Genomic DNA, 19,064 nt, shown 5'->3' with positions numbered 1-19,064 from the left:
TTTAGCATACTCCTCGCCATATCCATGATGGTCCTATTCTTTCTTTCAGCTACTCCATTTTGCTGCAGAGTGTACCTTGTTGTAAATTGCTTGTGAATTCCATTTTCTCTACAAAACCGTAGGAATTCCTTGGAGATATACTCACCTCCTCTATCAGTTCTCAAAACTTTGATGCGCAGCCCACTTTGATTTTCCACAAGTGCTTTGAAATTTCGAAAATTTTCAAACACTTCACTTTTGTTCTTCAAGAAATAAGCCCAAGTCTTTCTTGTGAAATCATCAATGAATGTTAGAAAATATTGGCTGCCTGCTAACGATGGGGTTTGCATCGATCCACATAAGTCTGAGTGGACAATTTCTAAGGGTGCTTTTGCCCTTATGCTTTTCCCTGATGGAAAACTTTTTCTGTGTTGTTTCCCCAAGATACAACCTTCACAAAGGTTGTCCGGTTTCTCTATCAATGGTAATCCTCTTACCATTCCTTTTCTACTCAACAAGTTAAGACCTCCAAAGTTGAGATGTCCAAATCTCAAATGCCACAACCAATTTTCATCTTTTGGTTGGCTTTGGAAAGCCTCTTGGGTAACTGCTGCAATTTCTTCTTTGTTTTTCAAATCTGCCCTTATTCTGAGAGGGAACATCCTGTTCCTTGTCATCTTCACTTCAGCAATGCATCTTTTGCTGGGTGCTCTATCCATGATGGTGCATACATCATTTACAAAGAAAACATTGTAACCATTTTGAACAAGCTGTCCAATACTCAAGAGGTTACACCTCATTCCAGGAACATAATAGACATCTGCTATGGTTTTCTTTTCACCTTGCTTTGTAAATATTTTAACTTCTCCTTTACCCATAACAGAAATTTTGCTATCAGTCCCAAGTGTGACTTGTGACTGCACACTTTGATCTAAAACAGAAAACAAAGCTATGTTTCCTGTCATATGGTTGCTGCAACCGGAGTCTAGAAACCATATGTCTTCACTATTTGTTTCAGCCAAATTACAGGCTAACAGCACATTATCTTGGCTAATATTTTCTCTAGTGATATTTGCACTAGATTTATTATTCATATCATGCTGCTTCTTCCTACATTCATTGGCATAATGCCCATATTTTTTACAGTAATAACATTGGACATTGGATTTTTCATACCTTTGTCCTTGAGCATGATGATGTCCACTTTGTTCACTGCTGCCTTGGCCTTGGTTCTGATTTGGATTGCTGCCTCTTCCTTGAGCATTTGCTGGATTGTTCCTTCCACCTCTGTTTTGGCTTCTGCCTGTTCCTCTCTTGTTTCCTCTGCCTTGACCTCTTCCTCTTCCAAAGGACATCTGGGTCTTGAAGGCTTGCTCTAGAGATGAGTTTTCATTTCTACTCAACCTCTGCTCATGTGTTATCAGTGATGCATGAAGTTCATCAACTAAAAAGTTTGAGAGATCCTTTCTCTCTTCTATGGTGGTGACAATCACATCAAACTTTGAGGGTAAGATCTTCAACAGTTTCTCCACAATCCTCCTTTCTTCAAGAACTTCTCCATGAGTCCTTATTTGAGTGACCAAACCAATTACATGTGTGAAGAATGAGTTAATATTGTCTGACTCCTTCATGCACAGATTTTCAAAATCTCTCATCATCAACTGTAGTTTTGCTGTCTTCACTTTCTCCATGCCATGATACGCTGTCTTGAGAGTTTGCCATGCTTTTTTGGATGTCTTGGCTGCTGCTATCCTTGGAAACACGCTCTGGTCCACTGCTTGATACAAAAATACAAGGGCTTTTGAATCCTTCTTCTTGTAGCTCTTCAACAGATCTTTCTCTACCTGAGTTAGATTGTTAAACTCATTTTCACTTGCTGGTTCTTTAAATCCATCTTCAACTATTTCCCATAAGTCTTGTGAGGCAAACAGGGCTTTCATGGTTATTGCCCAATAGTCATAGCTTTTTCCATTAAACTGTGGGAGATGAGTATTAAAAATACCCATGCTAGTGCTGGTACTGGTGCTGGCCATTCTTGCACTATAAACTATGCTTCAAATATACAGTCAGGGATTTAAGAAATACCTTTGAATTTTTGACTGAGTCTTCAGTTTGCTGGAGAAGCTACTGCAACAAGAAACCTTCCTTCAACGTCTTTGACTCCTTCAAAGAGCCTGGACAAGCTCTGATACCACTGTTGGGAATTTTTCTGGTAAAATTCCAAAAACAAAAATAATGAACAGAGAACAATGCTCTGTTTTTCCACATAGGATCTTAACACAGCAGAAGGCTAAAAATTTATTTGCAGAGGACAGATTTTTCACACACCAACAGATTTCTATTCATTAATAAAATTGTTGTTACAAAAGAGTCTTCCTCTCTCATAGAGGGATTTCACCACTAGAACTGTTTCACATACAGTTTTTAACTTTACTTTGTCTCTTCAGAAAAATAAAATCCTCTTGTTTCAATCACGTTGTTGCATTACAAAAAAAAACTTCTGTCTCTGCTAAAGAGATCAACACACTGCTGTGTGGAAATTACACATAGATTTTTCTCACGCTGCTGCGTTCTATTTTTACTTCGCACTGCTGTGCATTACAATTCATGGTCAACACAAGTTTACATTGTGTATATTTTTACACAAGATGACCATACCTATCTTTTAATTTGCCATACCTTCGTGCATAAAAAAAACATTAAAATTGAAAGTCTTTTACCAATATTCTACCAACCAGAGTAAATACCATTGATTACTTTACTGAAGTAAACGGCGGCAAAACTCACGTATACATGCCGTTACACTATCGCAGGTGGAAACCGGACTTGAAAGTATATGCACGGGAGATTTGGGATTCTATCGGGTCTGGCACATCGCATCGGGAAATCGGAGCGGAGGTAAGGCCCTGACCATATGCGATTTGCGACCCGCCGATGCGATATCCACCGATGCGATGGATTTTAACTTAAGCTTGGAAAACATTGAAAACACGGGAAAATGGCCGCTGGGGGAACTGAAAAAAGAATATACAGCAGAGCATTATATAACCGTCGGGTCTGGTTATCGCATCGGCAATATGTATGTGGAAAAGGCCCGACCCTTTGAAAGCGTCGATAGCGATATGCCGATGCGATGCAATCGCAATCGCATATTGCAAGATATAAAGGTCCCGACCTCTTTGTAAGTCCTCCATTGCGACCTGCCGATCCGATCATCGGCGATCGCTGATCGACGGTGTCCTTAGTCGCTGCCGCTGTGCTGCCATCGCTATCCTTGCACTGCAGTTGGAATTAATATTCCAACACAAAATTGATATATATATATATATAGAAAAACTATATCTAAAATAATTATATCTTTGAAACTATGTCACTAAATTGATTTATATTAAAAAACTATATCTTTAAACTAAAACCAATAATGTCCGGTTAAAAGAAACCAATAAGATTTCACATGCCAACTAAACAGTTTTTCAGATCAAATGAAATGAAGTAAACATAAGGAGACCCCTCCCTTGCCCATAAAGTACTCTACTTCAAATCAACCATGAAAATATACGCTTGTCTAAATCTATACAACAGGCTAAACCAGTAACGACCTCGCATGCGTGAAATCCATCACGATAAGATGAGAGGTCTTATGTCACTGCGCCTATTGAATGTATTAGAAAAACGAAGGTTGAAATCCATATTTTGGGGTGGTTGGTAAGAAATCAAGAACACTGCATACAGTCTGTAACGACAAAAACAGTGGCATCTTGTCATCATTTCCGGGAAGGATTAAAAAATCAAAACAAGAAGTTGATGGTAAAACCAGGAAGGACCATCCATATATTACAAGGTAGTTGATGACAGAGGAAGGACGGACCACCCACATACGCAATCAATCACGATGAGATGAAAGGAGAAAGCGCATGTCTCCATCATTTTTTCACATCAAATAGTGAAATCCATGAATCACAGTTTGGAATGGAGGGTTGTTGGCCAGAGTTTGAACATTTATATTGTTTTATGTAGCAGTGCAATGTTTTTGTTTTTTTTTAACTATTAGATGTTTTGGTTTTTTTCTGGAATTCCCCAAGATACTTTTTTGGTCGGATTATAAATTTAAGTGGTTTAAAACTCATTTTTAAATTTATAAGACCTGAAAAATTTATGGGATATTTTATTTCTGCACATTATAGGACGGAAATTTAAGATTCCAAGAAATCCCGACCACATTTTAAACACAAAAAAATCCAGAAAAAAAAAATAGCATTTAACAATTAAAACTACTGCATCAAATTTTGCCACAAAACAAGATGCTCTAAGTATTAGCTGTCAGGACAACAGTAACCATACAAATCAACGTGATAAAAAGATTCCCTGCTAAATTTTAGAGGACAAAATTAACAAGGTAATATTAACAGATATAAAAAAAAACCAAAAACTTCTGCATTACAGCATCATATTTTGTATCACAGTATCAGATTTTGCCACAGTCAAGATGCGATAAGTATTAACAGTCAGGACAACAGTAACAATACGAATCAACTGGATAGGTTTGAACGATCCTTCATCCATTAATTCTATCACTTGTATTATTTGTGTGACCGACAGTACTTCAGCTTATACAGATACGGAATATATCTGCAGCGTGTTTACTTGACATGGAGAGTACGTTGTCAGAATTCTATTGTCGCGTTATGGCGCCGCTTAATTCCATGTCATGTCCTTGTAAACTCCAATCAATTATTTCTGTCGCGTTGCGGCCTGTGAATCCTAAGTCAAGGCGTTCAAGATTGCTCTCAATCATGCCTCCAGTGAATTCCGTGACCAAATTGGACTCTGGCTGGGTTAAGTACCTTTCGATGCTCAGTATCTCTGAAACTCTGTCTTGATCATCCAGCAGCCTTTAACATAGTAACAACTGGATGTCAGTTGTTTGCTAGAAATTTTTATTGAATTTGTAATGGAAGATTCACAAGTTGGAGTTATGAAACGGACTGTTCATGTTCATGATGGAGATGATTTATCAGTAGAAAACGCAGATCATGGAGGGAAAGATAAACACCAGAGCACTGTGGTGAGCTTGAATAGAGAAAATGGCCGTAAGGAGCAGAATATTCTAGAAGATTTTGATAGCAAAATACCTTCATGGAGGGAGCAAATATCTATGCGAGGGATCTTTGTAAGCTTTGTGATAGGAACCATCTTCAGTATCATTGTTATGAATCTCAATCTCACAACTGGATTGGCTCCCACCATGAACGTTTCTGCTGGGTTGCTGGGGTTTGTATTCATAAAATCATGGAGCAAATTCCTGGCTAGGTTTGGATTACTGAAAGTTCCTTTCACAAGGCAAGAGAATACTATAATCCAGACTTGTATTGTGGCTTGTTACAGTCTTGCTTACGGTGGTATATATATATTTGCTTTTCCTTTTCCTTTTCATTTATGAAGCATTTGAATTTTGATTTTATGATTTACATAATACTTTATAAATATGGCAATCTAGCTGTATTATCTTTTATGACTAAACATTCTTAATTATATTGAAGGACATAAACAGCAACTAAATTCAGTCTCCATCATCAGTCATTAGGATGATATTGGTATTAATTTGTTAATTTAACATAAACAGCAACTCAGTTCAGTTTCTATCATTAGTCATTAGAATGATATTGGTATTAATTTGTTAATTTTACTTATGTAGGAGGATTTGGATCCTATTTGTTGTCATTGAATCGGAAAACCTATGAGCGGGCAGGTGTCAACACTCCAGGTAATAATCCAGATACAGTAAAGGAACCCCATATTGGCTGGATGATTGGATATCTGCTTCTAGTTACATTCGTTGGCATTTTAGCACTGGTGCCTCTGCGAAAGGTAGGCTATTGAGAAAATAATGGTTTTTGTCTGTAATTGAATAGTTACACTTGTTATGGTATTAATTTCATGGAATTTTTTTCAGGTCCTTATCATTGACTACAGACTGACTTATCCCAGTGGAACAGCAACGGCTGTGTTAATTAATGGCTTCCATACACCGCATACAGATAAAGTTGCGAGGTAAGCTTTATCTGCCCTCTGTTCAGAACATTGAACAGCCTAAGAAGTTAACGAATTGATGAATCTTGATCAGCCTAACCAGTAAATGAATTGATGAATCTTGTATTTGGTAGTAAGTTAATAATTGGTTTACTACTTTGGAGCGAATCAATCATTTAGTTTATTTTTTATATCTATATCAAATAAAGTGATTTGAAAAGTTTAATAAGTAATGGATTAGTGGATATAATGTCATTCTATCAATATCAAATAAAATGATAATAACATTGAACAGTCTAATAAGTAATGGATTAATGAGTGTTGGAGTGGATATAATGTGATAATAACATTGAACAGTCTAATAAGTAATGGATGGATGGACCTTCTACATATTAATTATGAGGTAGTAAGTTAATGATTGGTTGATTTTATTTTTTTACATTTATATCTGATATTATATTTATATTTAAATAAAGCTATATTAAATGGGTATGATATAAAATCAGTAAATTATTTATTTATTTATTATATAGTGTTTTATATGTATTTACCAACTTTAGTATACAATAAAATATAATTTTTTTTAATATTTTTATTATATACTGGTTTTTCCTCGATACTTTTTTTTAAATCTTCTTTCAAATTTGTAAGTGAATCATTAATCTACTTTTTTACATTTATATCTTGAATAAAATGATATTAAGTGGATAGGAGGTAAAGTTAGTAAACCAATCATTCATTTATTATATGTTGTTTAATATTTACCCACCAACTTTACTATTCAATAAAATATCATTTGTTTTATTTAATCATAAACTGATTTTTTCTTTGAATAAAATGTAAAGTCAGTAAACCAATCATTAATTTATTATAAAGTCAATAAACCAATCATTCTTTATTATATAGTATTTAATATTTGCTCACTACTTTACTACACAATAAAATATACTTTTTCTGTTTTATTTAATCATAAATTCATTTTTCCCGTGAATAAAATGTAAAGTCAGTAAACCAATCATTCATTTATTATAAATTCAAGAAACCAATCATTCTTTATTATATGGTGTTTAATATTTACTCACTAACTTTATTACACAATAAAATATTCTTTTTCTGTTTCTATTTTTATCATAAACTGTTTTTTTCTCAATATTTAAAAATAAATAAATAAATAATAACAAAAATAAATCTTGTCTCAAATTTGTTAGATAGAGTACCAAATGCTAATTAATATTACGAGGAGAGGACGGTAGACTTAATGTCTCCACTTTTCTTTTCTGCCTTATAAAGTGAAAGGCTACTGCTATTATTGTTTACCACATCCTATGCACTAAGCAAAATTAATCATTAACTCTCTCAAAAACTAAAATCAACCTAAACTAGGACTTTCTAGACAATCACTTAAAATTCTAATAATAGCATTTCTTTTATCCATATAGAATTAAATATAATATACATTTGACGTATGGGCTAGCTTGACTTACTAAATTAAAGGAAATTGTCTACCGCAGGAAGCAAGTTCGAAGCTTTGGAAAATATTTTACTTTCAGTTTTCTTTGGGGACTTTTCCAATGGTTCTTCGCCGCTGGAGATGATTGCGGCTTCGTAAAATTCCCCTTCTTCGGATTGAAAGCTCTGGAGCAGAGGTAAATCAGATCTTGTCAGAGATTTAAATTCCTACAGTGTATCTGGACTCTTGTTTGAAGTTGTGTCAACCACAGCATCATTATTCTTATCGAATGTGTTTGTAATTTAGGTTTTACTTCGACTTCAATATGATATATGTGGGAGCAGGGATGATATGCCCCCGTCTGGTTACCGTCTCTATGCTTATTGGAGGGATCATTTCATGGGGTGTTATGTGGCCACTTATCAGCAAACGTGAAGGGGACTGGTACCCTCACGGTATTCCGGAGAGTAGTATCAAGGGCATTAATGGCTATAAGGTATGACCTCTTTGAGTAAATTTTCTTTTAATGTTTTACACAAGGTATGACTTGTTTGAGTAATTCCTTTTTACAGATAAGTTGTGAGTTCATAGAGCCCTCCTAAAAGATATAGTTTAATAATTTTATTTTTTGAGCTTATAAAAGAAAAAATAATCTACTTTGAAATTTTATCTTATTATTTAGGCAATATAGAGATCATTGAGTTTTAGTTTAAGGTTTATGTATAACAAAGTAGGATAATATATTCAATAAATAGATAATAAAGTTAAAAATGATGCAACAATATATTTATTTTGAAAAAAAAATAGATTAAAAAAAAAATCGTTATTTTATTTGACTTCACCCTATTATTCTAATAACACTATATATTTTTTGTATTATTAAAATAATTGTGATTGTCACTTTTTATCATGAAAATGCTATAGGGATTTTTTTAGTGTTGAAGATCTATGTATAATAAAGTATAACGATATATTAATAAAGTTAGAATGGATTGTAATAATTTATTTATTTCAAATATAATATTTCTTATTTTCTTGATTGAAGTTAGATTTTCTTTTATTGTAAGAATGATTATGTTTAGGTATTTAGTGTAAAAAAGAAATTTTACAATATGGAAGTTACATGATTTCACAAAGTTGGCTCTTAACTCTCGCCAAAACTCCGAGCTCTCTCTCAAGAGTGGATGGCACAAGGATGCCGATTCTTGGCTAGACCATTGGGGGATAAAGGAGGAGATCATTTTAGGGAATAAAGATAGTATTAAAAATATTATTACCTCCTAATTTAAGGATAAATTGTGGGACGATAAGGCGCTAGAAAGAGAAAGGAAGCTCAGGTATTATAAGGAGGTACCATTGGGCGATAAAGGAGGAGATCATCTGGCGAATAAGGATAGTATTGAAAATATTATTACCTCCAAATATAAGGATAAATTGTGGCAAGATAAGGAGCTAGAAAGAAAAAGGAAGCTCAAAGATGATTAACCCCACCCTTGGTTACCATAATTATCTAGTTGTATTGACGAATGCTAAAAATAAAGTGAGCATTACAAGGATAAGAATTATTTCTCAGACATTGGTCTATTCTCAAAACTCCCTCAACCAAAGAATATGCCTCCTTTGCAATACTTAAAGTGTTGAAGATGAACAACACTTTCTCTTAGATTGCCGATTCTTATGCAAATCTTGAGAATCTACCTCCTTTGCAATACTTAAAGTGTTGAAGATGAACAACACATTCTCTTAGATTGCAGATTCTTATGCAGATTCTCTCACATTTCCAGAACATTTGTCACAGTTCCAACCTTCTTGACTTTTCAGCGTAACTATAATGATCTTGGAGTCCTTCTCTCCGTAATTTTTATCATATAAAGAGTCACAATTAATCTCTTACTTTCTTAAGGTTCTATAGGTGATCTTGGAGCACTTGGTTCCCTCATTTTTTATCATAAAAGTAAAATATTAAAAAGTGGCAATTAATCTCTTAATTTCTTAAGGTCCAATACACAGCATTGGTCTTAATAGATATTAATCATTATCATCATTATTTATAAAATTTAAATTTAAATAAAAAAATAATAAAAAAATAACAATCATTATTTTATTTGACTTCAACCTATCATTCTAGCAACATTTTATATATTTTATTATTAAAATAATGGTGAATATAACATCCTTATGATAAAATGCTTTGTTTAACTATTTTAATTTTCTGTTCTTCTTTCACTCCATAAATAAATTTTATTATAATACATAAATTAAATTGTAACATTATATTACAAGCTCAGTAAACAGTTTGGTACTGTTCAGCATTCAAAGTTTGTTGTCAGTTTATTGACGACTTTTATTTTCCAGGTTTTTGTGTGCGTTTCTCTAATTTTAGGTGATGGTCTCTACAACTTTCTGAAAGTACTGTATATCTCCCTCAGCAGCATCTACAAGGACGCCATGAAAAGAATGACGATTCCACTCAAAATAAACAGTGAGTTTCACCCACCAAGTTGTAATTTTTTTTGGGGGGTTGATTTCCCCTGGTTCCCTCGTGAATTTTCTAAATATATACATCGTGTTCTTAAATTTAGGCATCGACGTGGTAGCAGAAGTCGGTGCAATAGAGAAGCGACGAGACGAGGTATTCATGAAGGACACCATACCCGTTTGGATAGCAGCATCTGGCTATGTGGGCCTTGCAGCAATATCTACAGGAGTCATCCCACAGTTTTTCCCTCACATGAAATGGTACTATGTGTTCATTTCTTATGTATTTGCGCCTGTCATGGCATTTTGCAATGCATATGGGGCCGGCCTAACTGATCAGAACTTGGCATACAATTATGGAAAAGTGGCGCTGTTTGCTTTTGCAGCTTGGGCAGGGGAAGCCCATGGGGGCGTTATTGTGGGTCTCGTTACATGTGGTGTCATGAAGTCCTTTGTGGCAACTTCTGCAGATTTGATGCAGGATTTCAAGACTGGACACCTTACACTTTCATCACCAAGATCCATGTTTGTGAGCCAACTGATTGGTAATTTCATGGGATGCATAATTGCTCCACTCACTTTTTGGCTCTTCTACGAGGCTTTTGATGTGGGAAATCCGGATGGAGAGTACAAAGCACCCTTTGCACTTATTTACAGAAACATGGCCATTCTGGGAGTGGAGGGTTTCTCAGCTCTTCCCAACCATTGCTTACAGATTTGTTGCGGTGCATTTATTTTTGCAGTGGTGGTTAATGTCATCCGAGAAAAGTTGCCAGATAGAATTTCTGCATATATTCCTCTACCTATGGCCATGGCGATTCCATTTTATGTTGGATCCTATTTTGCTATTGACATGTGCGTGGGGAGTGCAATTTTGTTCATATGGCACAAGATCGACTACAAAAAAGCAGAGACATATGGTCCTACAATGGCATCCGGCCTCATCTGTGGTGAAGGCCTTTGGACTGTTCCAGAGGCTATCCTATCTCTAACGAAAGTCAAGCCTCCGATCTGCATGAAATTTCTCTCGAATCATATGAACCAGAAGGTGGACAAATTTCTTCATACTTAAGTAGATGGTCACAAAGTTCTTTCGATACATATTGTTGCATTTCAAAATCAAAATAGAATACATAAAATAATCCAATGTCAAAATTGAAAATTTTAATCGTCTTCACAGTATGGCTGCAACACAATTCTTGTTGTTAATGTAACAACGTGGACGCTTAAAATGTAAATTTTTGAGCGCTCCTCTCTCCTCAAGAGATGATGGTGCAGTGGGTTAATATCGTTTTACTCCTTTTCAATATGGTATAAAAACATATGCTTATCACACAAGAGCATGTGAAAAATACTTAGCTATATATTTTTTAAACTTTTATGTAAGAGATTTCTTTCGGACAATCTTTACAAAACATATGAAATCTAGTCACTACTGGAAAACAAAAACAATTTGATTCTTATCGGAAGTTTATTAATTAATCTATATCATAGACAATTAAATTATTATTTACTATTGTAATTATTTTTTAACACTAATGGATGATTTTATATTAGAAGGTATGTCATTGGAATCATGAGAGATTATTTCCATGATTCCTGATTCAAAATGTTTCCTATGAACCAAGACTTCATTTTTACATTTATGATATTAGTCTGGAGAGAGATTGGAATCCTTATAAGGCACTATCCTTCTGAGGAATATCCTACAAATGCTAATTCCAAAGCTTGTTTGTGCCATTTACTAGGGGGGCCTTTGTGCCGTTTACCAAGGGGGCCTCCACAATTTCAACATCTTTCACGTCGGCATGATTATGACTCATTTCAACCATTATTTCTCCATAGGGCATATGAGCCGGCATGACAGTTGAGCCTTGAAAACTACACAAAGAGGGCACCTCAAATTTGAGTTCCATAGACTTTTCCAGAATGAGAGCTTCAATTCCTAATGTGAGTCTGGAGCTCATTGTGAGCTCCAACAAGGGCTCAATTCCATCCATATTAAAATAGAGAATCCAAACCAAAAAGTTCATGCGTTCATGTCTCCTCTCCCACCAACAGCTTAAATTTAGACCAACAAATGCAGCCAAAACATACACACATAAAATAGTAGAGCCACAGAAGGGTGTGCCAATATATGGTAACACAAACACCCATTTTATAAAATAATAGGATAAATTAGGGATTACCATTGAAGTATGATTCCTATAGGTAAGAAACTGAAACATCTGTGAAGAATAATGGCACAAACTTGCAAGAATTAAAAAGAAAATTAGAATTGAGAATGAATTTGATTACTCAATATTGGTTCAATAACTAAGGATAATTAAATTTATTGAAGCTAAGTGTGCTTTATGTTCTGTTAATGTACACGTGCACTACATCCAAGCACTAGAATTAACTAATTAAAGCCAAGTGCACACAACATGTAAACACTCGAGTTAACTAACTAAATCCAAGTGCACACCACATGTAAGCACTCATTTAACTAACTAAAGCCAAGTGCACATCACATGCAAGAACTAGAGTTGAATTGAAGCTAATTAAGGCTAATTAGGTGCATGTACACCAACACTCCTCCTTAAGCATAAAGTAGGTGAGTGTGATGCAAAATGAATAGGTCCCGTCAACGAGGCCATTTTAGGTACCCATGTAAAATGCATGAAAAAGAGAAAAGAGGGAAAACCGATTAGGAAGAAAACCCCCCCTCAAAATATAATGCAAAAAGGTAGAGAAAAGACACCTCCTAGGTAGTTGTGTCCTTCACCCCAAGACAATCTTGCATAAATTGAATCTTATGCTTAGTGAATGTCTTAGTGAATATGTCAGGAGTCTACTCAGAACTAGGCAGTACTGCAAATCGATGATCCCATCATGAATCAGTTCTCTAATGAAGTGGACGTGGATCTCAATATGTTTGGTCTTCTATCATTGCATTGGATCTGCAAAACTTTAGCTACTCTGATTATCACACCATATGATAGAGAGACGATGGACACTAATACCAAGCTCAGAAAGAAAATGTTGTAGCCAAATGGCCTAAATAGCAGCATTGAATCCTCCTCTATACTCATCCTCTACTGATGATAAAGCAATGACAACCTACTTCTTGCTTTACGAACAAATTGGGCTAAATCCCAAACTAAGTAGATAATCGGAGATGAACCTGCAATTAAGGTTGTCGCCAACTCAATCTGAATCTGTGAACCCAATGAGATCCAAAGGAAAATTTTTTGCATAATGAATCCCATAGGTTATTGTCCCCTAGACATATTGAAGGATGCACTTTGCATCTTTCCAGTGTAACTAATGTGGGTCCTGCATATATCTGGAAGCTTCTCCTATGGCATATGACAGATCAGGACAAGAATGAGTGAGATAAATAAGACTCCCCACAAGTTGACGGTACAATGTGAAATCAACCAATAGTGTGTCTTTACCATTCTCAAGCTTTATCCCTGATAAGAAAGGTGTGGTTGTTTTCTTACAGCCACTCATGTGAAATTGTGCCAAAATATCTTTGGCATACTTTGGTTGAGAAATGGTAATCCCATAACCACTTTGATTGATCTCTAGTCAAAGGAAAAAATTTAGCAAGCCCATATCTGTCATAGAAAATCACTTATGAAATGCATTTTTAATCTCACCATTGGCAGAAGTTGAACTACATGTTATCAAAAGATCATCTATGTAGAGTACTATGATCAACAAGGAGTCAATTTTCTTCAACAAATAACCATTGCAATCAGATTTGTAGCATATTTTTTTTTTAGATAACAAATAGAAATCCCTCTTTGCATACCATGCTCTAAGTTCTTTCTTGAGGCCATGTTGTAGCAGCTACAACCATCCTCCAAAATTTTTCCTTAGCTTCGTTTTGGAGCCTCCCTACCAACCATCCTTAGTAGCATGTCTTGCATTGCCCAAGTACTTATGCTTTCAATTAAGTTTCTTTGGCTTATTAGCTTGTGTTTGCTAACTTGTTTTCCTTTCACTCGCACGCTAACATCCCATGACTTGGTCTTCAACTAGTTTTGGTGCTAACTTGGAGAATTGCGTAGAACTTGAGGGAAACCAGCCTTGCTCTCCAGAATTGCATAGAGTATCAAGGCAACCAGCTGCTCTCCAAAGTTGCGTAGAGCATGCACGCAACCTTCCCGTTTAAAATTGTGCAGAGTAGTCGAACACTAGGCTTGCTCACAAAATTTGTGCAATTCTAGCTGGCATCCTTGGCTTCAATCCAAAAATTGCGCAAAGTTTGAAGGGAAGCCATAGCCAGTCAGCCCAGAAACTGCGCAGAAGTCATACTGGGTCTTGCTGTCCATTGCATGTGCTCACAAGTTAACAAATTCCTTCCAAGAATGTGCAATCCTGCCTTGCATGCATGGGAAATTTTTTCTTGAAAAAGAAAAAAAGAAAAAAGCATCCCTAGATTTTAGGGATCTATTTTTAGCAGCTGAGGGTTACATGCAAGATCTATTTTAGGAACCTCCCACCAAGTGTAGTTTTTTCCTATATTTGTGGCATGCACGTCATAAGCCTCGATCTTGTCAAAACTATCTATTCAATGCTTTGGAGCTCATTTTTCACTTCGATTGTTGGCTTGATGGGGCCTAACCCAGGTTCAACATTAGTTGCACCAACCAACAAAATCCTTATTGTTGGCCCTTTCAGTAGTGACCTGCATAGCGCAGGTTGAAGTCTCACCCAAAGCAATGTTGAGGGATGATAGAATGAGGTATTTTCATCCAGAATTTTGGGTGAAGGGTTCTTGCAATCCTCAGGGCTTATTTCGGTCTTCTCGAACCCTAATCTTCCGAGAATAGTTAATAATAATAAAACTTATACACAATATTTATATTTCTGCTAAGGTCCTTAAATAGTTATAACATGCATAAATTCTATAGATCTACTACTTTTGCACATAAATTAAGCCTTCATTCATATATTTTTAATAATAGAGCGAACACATAAAATTACATAAATAAACACAAAGATGTAAATACATAGAATGGGTCTTCAAAACTATCTTTTTATTAAATATTCTTCAAAGTACAGATCTTCCCACTCATCTTGCGAACTCACCAAGATGGTATGTTCATGTTGTTGGTGGTATCCATGTTGAGTTGCAGTGTTGCTGAGTGATGAATGTGCTCTTGGTGTATCATAGTTTCAACTCTACATGGCAAGGTGTGTGGAGTCTTCGATGGTTGGTGTTTGCTTGATGTTGGACATGCATGTCTCTCCTTCGCTTGCTTCTTGGTATGCTTCATGTGTTCATTCGTTCATGAACAAGTCTCCTAGCATGCGCTCCTTGTTCATCCCGTCTATCATCGTGCCATGTCTCATCCATGTAGATGTATTTGTAATCGCTCATGACAAGACGTCATCAAATCTAGAAATCTCCTTATCTACCATGATGAATTGTCTTTCGCTTTTGGATGGAGGTTGTCGGGAGAGAGGACCAGGCTCTAACACTATGCAAGGAAGATTCCAAGCCGGTATGCATGCTCTAGGCACTGTCCATGAAAATTGCGCAGAGGTCACTGGGAGGCTGAGATGGGCAATCCAGATCAAGAGGGACTGTTTGCGGGATCTGGCTCGACTGAAGGACAGACCTAGGCCATTCTTTCAAGCAGATAGTGTAGGCAGCAAAGGGAGACTGGCACTAAAACTGCGCAATTTCTCTCGGGAGCTGACGACAGGCTGCGGGAGGTTGGTGGCAAAATTTTCACAATTTTCTAGGGAGCTCGCAGTCAACTACGGGATGTTGCTAGAAAAAACAGTAGAGAGCCGTGAGGCTAGCCTGTTGTACATCCCTGCATAGTTTCTGAGCTGAGCGGGATGTTGGACAACTAGGAGACTGCTCATGAAAACTGCCAAGTTTTCAGGATGAGCAGCAGGCTGACTGATAGGGTGACTCGCTGGAAAAACTGCCCAATTTTTTAGGGAAGTGTAGAGACAGGCAGTGGGTGTCTTGCAAGTATGTCTACACAATTTCTTTAGTCTATGGAGGCGAGCATGCTTGGCAGCTTCTTTGCAAATTTTTGGGGGAGTGAGGCTCGGGGTCAATGCCCAGTGAAACTCTCTAGTTGACCAGATGGAGGCTTGGTTGATTTGCTTGCAGGCAGCACAGATTGAGATGGATTTCTGAGAAAATTTTGCATTGTTCTAGGTGACAATTGGTTGGGTTTGTTGTCACTCTAGGAAGATCTCCTAGGTTGTAGCTCGGATATGCCTAGTAACATATAAATCTTCAATAACGTTCTCGGAAATATTGGAATGGATGATGGTTTGGATCACGTTAGATGACTGTTTCAACTCTGTTTTCACTCCAGACATGCATGAACACCCTCAGCTTGACAAGGCTTTAGACCACTAATGCTCAATATTTTATAGAATCAATGGATAGATGGAGAATACTGACCGTCCTAGGAGATGCATACATAAACACCTATGAATGGCTAGCTACAGAAAGTAAATGAAGCTTGCAAATATAATTTATCAACGCAGAGATAAGATAACAGTTATCTGGCATTAGACACAAAAGAAAACATGAATAACCTATTCAAGTGCAAGCTTATGACAGAGGAGGAAATGGAAATTGAACATGTAATAGCAAAAGAAGCTTGTATTACTGGAATGAAGATGAGACACTGCAAGGAATAGAGTATCCACAGTCCCCAAAAGTTGAACCCTTGTTACTTCTAGCTTTCAGCCATTTATAGGCTTTTTACAATGCTCTCGAACCATCTGAGGCTCGAGAGGTATTAATCTATCCCCTCTATCTTCTAACAAACATGGTAACCAATTTCTGGTATTTTTTTCCGCGCTGTTAGGTAGCTCGCTTGTGCTAGCGATGCTCCATGACTTTTTCTATTGGTTCGGCGGTGTTGCACTGTGGCTTTTTCCCCTTCCATCCATCTATCTCTTGGCCTCTGTATCCTAGCCTCTGTCTGCTCGAATCCCTCTTCTAGTGTTATCAATCATTGCTTAGCGTAGAAAGGGGAGGTGGCCACCTATTCTGCAGTGTAAGAGTGCCTCGGGCCTTTGGAACCCCTGAACTAGTTGCTTCCTATTAACACAGAGAAATGCTTTTCACTGTGAAATTCCACCAAAACTCTGTTCATTTTGGACTTCAAATATCCTCAAATCTGGTCTATTTTCCTATTGTGTCCACCTTTGTAGCAATATCACATCTCCACCATTAATCTGGGAGCTCTAGATCTAATGATTGTGATCCATTTCGCACGGGAGTTAACCGCCCGATGAAGGTGGTTTTATCTCTCCTCAGCCTCGACACATGGCAGCCATTGTATGGGATCAGGCGGAGCCCGGACCAAACCACTTATCACCTTTGGCTCTCCCGAAATCCTGCCTGTTTTGTGATTTTCCCTTTATATTGGAAAATACATTAAAATGTGAAAATCTTGCTTTATCGGACTTGAAATGGTGTTCAACAACATTAATAAACCTTTTTGGGTCCGTAATGTTGCATCCGCGCTTCATCCTTTGTATTTTGTTTAATAAATGAAATACACAAATACAAAGGAAATAGTCGTTTCTCATACTTCAATATATATATAATATGGTTCATAATTTTATCGGGTCTGGTTGACCATATCGTGCATATATATATGTGTATAGGCCCCACTCTGTTGTGTTTTCCGATTGTGATATCGCGATGTGATTAATCGCAATTGCATATCACGATAGCCCCGGGTTGTTGTAAGCACTCTTTTGTGGTTGTCGATTATGATTTGCCGATCAGATCTGGACCATTGATCAGCCAGATCTGACGGCTAATATGCCTTCACTTGTTTATACCTCCGATACTCTATTTTTCACTATTTTTACATGTTTTTGGCCTCCCGATAGTGTTTCCCTGCCATTCTAAGGGCTCTTCTCCTGCGATTGTTTTGATCTTTGGCATGATTTTATGAGATTTTGAAGACTTAGAGAGCATATTTGGATCAGGACTTGATGCAATTATAGATGCGAGAGTAATATTTTTGAAGTCCAATTTATGGCCAGAACGGAGCGAGAGGAGGCGTGGCCATCGGAGCTAAAACAGGGGACATTTCTACTAAAAATAGTAGCACTGCACCTCAGGGGCTAACACTAGCTCCTTCTGGGGATGAAAGTCTCCTTGTGAGGTTTCAAGAACTGCAGACTACTGCCTTTCTAGTAACAACCAAAACAAATTTATTCCCTAGTGTTCCATTGGGCATGGAGTTTATTTGCATGAAAAACAAAAATTGAAAGAACCCATTACAATATTAAGGCCTTAAAGCCTCATATGAAGTAAAGTTTCAAAAACCGCCCATTGACTGGGCCATAAAAAACACCTTACCCTCCAAATTGTGCAGAATGAAAGTATTGTTCATCTGAACTTGAGCAATGACAAATGGTCCCATCCATAAGGCATCAAATTTACCATGGTTGCCTTTCTTTTCCTTCAATGCATCCCATTTGAGAACCTAGTCACCAACCTGAAAACTGTCCATTTTTTCCTTTCTATCAAAGGTTTCTTTGATCTTTTTCTGATGAATTCTTGACTTCTCAACCAGTTGTTCTCTAATATGTTGTAATTCAACTAAGTTACTCATTCTCCTCGCTATGTCATTCTCTTCATCTTGTTCTTCTTGCAAGAATTTGGCCATGAGGAGAATCAACTCGATAGGAAAAAGAACATCAGCGCCATAAACCAGCTTAAATGGAGAATTTCCTATGGAATTCTTGTTGGTAACTTTGTCAACCCACAGTGCAAACTTCAACTTGGAATCCCAATTCTTTTTGTTCTCCTCCAGCAGTTTTTTGATTTCCTTTTCAATCAAAAGCAACAAGAGAGGGTTGACAGGTCTTAATTTTTTCTTAAAAGGGATGGTGTCCTTCTCCAGTGGAATCTTATGTTGAATGATGTTGGTGTCACAGGTCTTAAGATCACTGTACTCCCAAGAAAAAATATTAGCAAATTGTTTCGTCAGGGTGCAATACTCGGAACTTTGGGCAGAATACAAGTGAGTGGACAGATTTATGTACTTTGGATGTGCTGGACTCCCTACATTATGTCTATGATCTGTAGACACATTTTCTTTTTTTGCAAGCTTATAAGGTACATCATTAT

General features: G+C 36.7%; 1 protein-coding gene across 2 annotated transcripts in view; it reads left to right on the top strand.

Annotated features, from left to right (window-relative positions):
- The first annotated feature begins 4,736 nt into the window (after positions 1-4,736).
- LOC149211348 (metal-nicotianamine transporter YSL3-like) overlaps positions 4,737-19,064 on the top strand; it is a 31,936-nt gene continuing 17,608 nt past the window's right edge. The window contains exons 1-7 of one of the 2 annotated variants that reach the window (XM_089391465.1): positions 4,764-5,378; positions 5,675-5,847; positions 5,933-6,030; positions 7,521-7,655; positions 7,766-7,955; positions 9,815-9,941; positions 10,042-11,299. In XM_089391465.1, coding sequence (XP_089247591.1) covers positions 4,931-5,378; positions 5,675-5,847; positions 5,933-6,030; positions 7,521-7,655; positions 7,766-7,955; positions 9,815-9,941; positions 10,042-11,009 — 2,139 coding nt within the window. In that variant the 5' untranslated portion in view covers positions 4,764-4,930 and the 3' untranslated portion in view covers positions 11,010-11,299. Of the gene's footprint in view, positions 5,379-5,674; positions 5,848-5,932; positions 6,031-7,520; positions 7,656-7,765; positions 7,956-9,814; positions 9,942-10,041; positions 11,300-19,064 lie in introns of those variants that run through there. The other variant, XM_089391466.1, reaches the window with a different exon arrangement.

The sequence above is a fragment of the Pinus tabuliformis genome, chromosome 1_1 (assembly GCF_031772625.1).
Source record: "Pinus tabuliformis cultivar Carrire ecotype Pingquan chromosome 1_1, CPIR1, whole genome shotgun sequence".
NCBI classification, from domain to species: Eukaryota; Viridiplantae; Streptophyta; class Pinopsida; order Pinales; family Pinaceae; genus Pinus; species Pinus tabuliformis.
This window is presented reverse-complemented; position numbering and strand designations above follow the sequence as displayed.